The sequence below is a fragment of the Siphateles boraxobius genome, unplaced genomic scaffold (assembly GCF_051911475.1).
Source record: "Siphateles boraxobius isolate OS27281-9 unplaced genomic scaffold, OSU_SipBor_1 510, whole genome shotgun sequence".
NCBI classification, from domain to species: domain Eukaryota; kingdom Metazoa; phylum Chordata; class Actinopteri; order Cypriniformes; family Leuciscidae; genus Siphateles; species Siphateles boraxobius.
Window position 1 is genome coordinate 20,756 of NW_027509154.1, and position 5,750 is coordinate 26,505.

Here is a 5,750-nt window from a genome sequence, read left to right on the forward strand (position 1 = left end):
CCTGTGGTGAAAATCCAGCTGTTAATGTTGTTTATATGTCTATGTGGTGTTTTTAATATGCTTTAAGACAAACTCATAAATGTGTAAATTCATAAGTCGACAGCATTGCTGAATATTTTCTCCTTAAAACTGCAGTGTCAAAAACAGTCAAAAGCTCCAATCAAAAACAGTCTGGTGTTTCTGACGTCACAAACTACCTTGTAACCAATCAGATCAACATGTGATTGTCAACGAGTGGATCTCTGAGTGAGTGAGTGAGTGAGTGAGTGAGTGGAGGCGGGGCTCATTTGCATATTCATAGAACCGCGAATACTAAATGAGGCAAAGGTGTCGGGTTACATTCAAGATATTTTAAGACATGAAGAAATTATGAGTTTTAAGGGATACAATTATTGACTAGAGGGGGACTTTAAAGAAAACTTACAAGTATACTTGAGTGTATACTCAGTTTACTGACAGTATACTTCAAAGTGCACTTTCATGAATTAAAAAAGTATTTGACTAGTAAACTATCAGTATACCTATAAGTTCACTTGTAGTACAGATGCAGTAAAAAAAAACATAATTGAAAGTAAACTTTTATACACTCAAATGTTGGTCAATTTAGTCCTAAGTTCTATTGAAATAGTACACTTACAAGTACATTGACATCATTATACTTTCAACATAAGTATACTTAAAATATACCTGAACCTTACATAAGTATTCTTAATAAATGTATCTCGAAGTATACTTATTTTGTATAAGGAGAGCCAAATTTCCACATGCAAACTGAACTGTAGATGTTTAGGAAAGTGCAGCAGTTTTTGTGCCAATCTAGAGGTTTACTAGAGATTAAAATCAAACGTGCCTTCATCCCTTACCATATATATATATACTGTATATGTACTCTATATTCTGTAATACTCTTCTGCAGAGCGAGAAGATTTTTATCAGACAGCAGCCGCGGGCTGACCCTCATTGAACCCGTTCACGATCATCCCTCTCAGCGAGCGAGTCCTGAAGGACCCGTCGGGGTAGATGGAGTCGGGCTTGTGTTCGCAGCGGAAGAACATGAGGAAGCCGTTCCTGTAATTCTGGTTCATCCAGCCGTAGAGCAACGGGTTGACGAAAGTCGAGCACATCGCCACGATATGAAACAAGGTATAAATGAGTTTGTACTCTTTGAACTTGAGAATCAAGTCGAGATCGCTCGCCAGCTGAAACACGTGGAAGGGAAGCCAGCAAACGGCGAAGACCACGACCACTAGCGCTAGCATCTTAGTGGTCTTCTTCCGGCGTACGAGGCCGTCGCTACGACTGGACGGGCTAACGTGGTTCTTCAGCTTCATCCAGATGCACACGTAAGCATAGCTGATGATCGCTAAAGGGACCACATACTGCAAGAGGAGCATTGAGACACTGTAGACAACGTTGGTGCCGCTAGGCCATTTCTCAGAGCAAACCGCGATGCGTAAATCAATGTATGGGATTTCCTCGTAGCGATACTCTCGGAAAATCGCTAGCGGACCAGCTAGCACTGCGGCGAGCGTCCAGGTCAGGCCGATGATGATGAAGCTAGTGCAGCGACTGAGGCGCTGGCCGAGGTGGAAGACGATACAGCGGTAACGCTCAACGGCGATTACCGTTAGCGTGAGAACGGACACGTGGACGCTGAGAGCCTGGCCGTACGGCACCATGTGACACATCACCGCGCCGAATTTCCATTCGTCCAGCAACGTGTAAACCAGCGTGAACGGCAAACACACCGAGTCCACCATCAGATCCGCCAAGGCCAGATTCGCAATGAAGTAGTTGGTGACGGTGCGCATGTTTCGGTACAGGACGATCATGTAAATGACGAGGGTGTTCCCCACAAGTCCTAGCAGGATTATGAGTGAATATGCAAAGATTAGAGAGATCTGAACGCCCAGGTGTTTGGTGATGTCGTCAACAAACGCTGGTTTGTAAGTGTTGAAGCTGCTGGCGTTTCCCAGATCTCCATCGTGGAGCGTGTCCTCCGTTGCATTGGCTTGATCTGATTGGCCCATGCTGACCTGGATTTACAGCATCAGCCTGTCAGAAAGAAGAGAAAATGTTCAATTCTGTTTCCAAAATAGCAGCCCATACAGAATATGTGGAGGTCAATCACATGACACACATACATTTCATTCATCCACTGAGCTGAATATACCTCGTCTATTTTTTTAACCCTTGTGCGTCAGTTTAAAAAAGGTTACACACAGTTAGTGATAGATTAGTGTTGAAGTGAAAAAAGTTTAAAAACTAAAACCAATAAAAAGTTTTAAGGTTTAAGTTTATGAAAAAATTTATATTTTATGAAATGCGTTGAACTCTAAAACGGCTAGAAAATCAAAGCTAAAAATAAATCTAAACAAGTTGTTTTCCAAATATGAGGTTGATATCTTAAAAAACGAGCTTTCAGTGAGAGTGTGTTTGGTGTGTAACACATTTTGCCCATTAGATCCAGCAAAACTCACTGGGACACAGCGGCTGGTTTACAGTAGAATTTCTCTCTCTCAAATATTACAAGCACACACACACACACACACACACACACACACACACACACACACACACACACACACACACACACACACACACACACACACACACACACACACACACACTTATAACTGCATAATTTATCTAATTGGCTCTATAATGTGCAGAAGCAGAAAACAGGAATAAAGTAAGTTTTTGCTCTATAGGCCAAACCTGAGAAAATGGCACCTTCTGGGGGAAAAAAAGTAAAAAATTGTTTTTGAAGCCTTGCCAATAGGATGAATGCCACTTAACAAAGATTGCATCCTTTTATAGTTAAATGGCCCTGGGATTAAAAATTGCAGTTTTAATGGATTTCAATGGGGACATTTTTGTCCTGAAGGTCCTGAGAGGAACTATTGTGTGTTACTAGTGCAAAATAGGTTTATTAAAGGAAATGGGGGTGAAATAGTAAAAAGCCAATAAAAATACACACCTATGCCAAATATATATGCAGTATACACAGGCAAAATGATCAAAAATACAAATCTGAATAAGAAAAATATGTCCATAAGGATGCACAAGGGTTATTTTCTGAATTAAAGTTGTAATAAAATTACAATAATGCTTACAACTTGGCAGAGACTATTTGCACTAGTTACTATTTGCTCATCTGTGTATTAGTACACTATAAAACATATTTAGTGTATACTATACACCCCATTCCTATTAAAGTCAACATGAAATCAAAATGGACAAGTATTGCTTTTTAATGGAATATTGCAGTTTCTTATAAATGATTTATCAGTGCATGTCATTATAGTTTTAAATACATGTGCCTCGTTATCTTGAATCAAACTAACTTGCAGCATCTCTTCTCTTCTCTGATGAAGAGGGCGGGGCTATAACCTGTCAATCACATGAGATCAGCCAATAGCAAACAACAATGTTTTCTGTATGCGATGGGAAAATGCAAGGCGAATGTGGTCAGAAAACATTGTTTTGTGTCAAAACGAAATCAAGTTTACTCTCCACAACACTGCTCCTGTTATCAGACGGGTTTCTTTTGTAATTTTGTCTGATGAACCAGATAATGGTGGACAGACTTAGTCTAAATAGCTTTTGCCATCAAGCAACCAGCCTGAAGGTGATTTTTACTCAATATATGAACAGTATTTTTAACCATTTAAAACCCAGAACTACTTTTTGCACCACATTTGTGTCTGTAGTAGGCTTGCTCTAAATGATACTCTGATATTAGTGCAAAACGTGATGACATTCAGAAAATTGAAAAACAAAAAAAGACTCAGTGTTCAATAGTCTGTTGGAGCCAAAGTGTGTGGACTTTGTTTTAAGAACAAATTAAAAGGGGGGGGGGGGGGGGGGCAGTTCACATTTCATTGCGGATTTTTAAGATGACATCTGAACAATGTCTTTTCTTTTCACGTGCGCAGTTGGAGTAGAAGTGAGCGAGGCTCTGAATGAGACATGGAAATGATGAAATATGTAGTGTGGAAGGCAAGCCATAATATATCATTACAATACCGCAAGCCATATAACTGAGAGTTAGATAATAAGACTGAAAAATGGCAGCTGAGATATTGGCATTTCACACAGTTTACACAAACACAGCCATCTTTGATGGTTTTTTATCATGTTCAATTAAAGCTAGTATTAAAAGACGACTATCATGGCTATGCTGCCAAAATATTGAACTATATTTAATTACAAAAAGGTTAACGAGGCCCTTTTCTGCTCATGAGAGATGGATAGAGCTTCATTAAAACCCAATTTACAGACAATGCAGAGCTTTTCTAAGAGCGATTGGAGCTCCCGAGCACATTTAGAAGTGCCTATATTGTCATTTAAGCTGATTATATGATTCAAACTGTATGAACAGCTATTTGCTCAAGGGGAAATGAAATTGCCAATATAGACCTTGACATCTTAGGTCATTTAGAGACTGAAAACAGAAACAGTGCTCTAATGTGGTCTTCCCTCCACAAGAGATGACACCGGTTTTACAGGACACTCCATCTTTTCAGGGTGCATTGAATTAAAACAAGGAAACTAGGTTGTAACACTGTTTTTAGCTGATGGGTATTTCTATTGTTCCTTATAAAAAAAGTATTGCCTCCATTTGTTACTGAGCTATAGCCGCTCGGAGATGTGAAGGTGTGTACAAAAGCTTTTTGGCCATGAACATAAAATCCTTTGCTTTATGATATAACCATTTTGGTACCGGGTTTTAACCCTTTAAAGTCAACATGAAAAGGCATTCACATTCTACTTTTCTTCCAAATATGTATTTACCAAAACATCCATTGGAAAATTGGATGATCCACTCTTGAACTGAAACAACTGCTAATAAAGCATTTTATAGCATATTAGCAGTTATATGCTAATGAAGTTGTTTGACTTTTGGTTAAGGGTACAACTATGTAACTTTCAAAAAACAAAAACTGCACGCATTTTGCGGATGAACATTGTTTTGGTTGTGCTTTGGCTCTGTGTGACTGTGCGGATGAATATGGTTATTTCTCACAACTAAAAAGAGAGCGAGAGAGAGAGAGAGATTATTCTCCTGCTCATTAAACATTGACTACTAGGCTTAAAGGGGACCTATTATGCAAAATTCACTTTTATATTGTTTGTGAACTTATTTATGTGTCCACAGTGTGTGTACACAACCAGCATATTGTGGTAAAAATCTGAGCATTTCACAGCAGCATTCAATTACGAAATGAAATATTTTCTTATTAAAGCTACTAAAGTTATTCGGTCGAGAGCAGGGAGTGATTTTCTGTTTTTCTTTTGTTGTTTGATTGATATTAACAGCATTTATATCAACAGTTACTGTATATTACTCTGCTGTCACTTTAATACACAGATCTAATATACACATGTGATTTCTTTCCCTGCTGTTTACGTCCACAGACATAACCGAGTGTGTTTACGTGAGCTTTGTGTGTTTTTGACATATCCCTGTGTGTATTTGATAGTTTAAATGCAATAAGATATGAAAGAGAGCCTAGTTTAATACTCCGTCTGACAATCAGCTTTCTGTGCGCTGCTTCAGATGTGTGCGCTCAGAAAACCATATATCAGAAGTTTAAACTGACATGATGATGAAGAACTGCCATGTCATGTGACCGTGAACGCGATAGAGAGGATAATCAAAAGTAAACTGATGTTTTAGTTTCTGGCAGAATATCTGAGGCACGAGCTGTAAAGGCTCCGCCCTCTGCTGGAAAGGGGGCGGGGAC

At 39.1% G+C, this 5,750-nt stretch overlaps 1 protein-coding gene across 1 annotated transcript; it reads right to left on the reverse strand.

Annotated features, from left to right (window-relative positions):
* Nucleotides 1-932: 932 nt before the first annotated feature.
* Nucleotides 933-2,030, reverse strand: LOC143713513 (neuropeptide Y receptor type 2-like). The gene has a single exon (XM_077204851.1). The coding sequence runs from the start codon at nt 2,028-2,030 to the stop codon at nt 933-935; it is 1,098 nt and encodes a 365-aa protein (XP_077060966.1).
* Nucleotides 2,031-5,750: the final 3,720 nt, after the last annotated feature.

Bases quoted from the DNA above. Each gene is read 5' to 3' on its own strand.
- LOC143713513 (XM_077204851.1), bottom strand. From the start codon at position 2,030: ATGGGCCAATCAGATCAAGCCAATGCAACGGAGGACACGCTCCACGAT.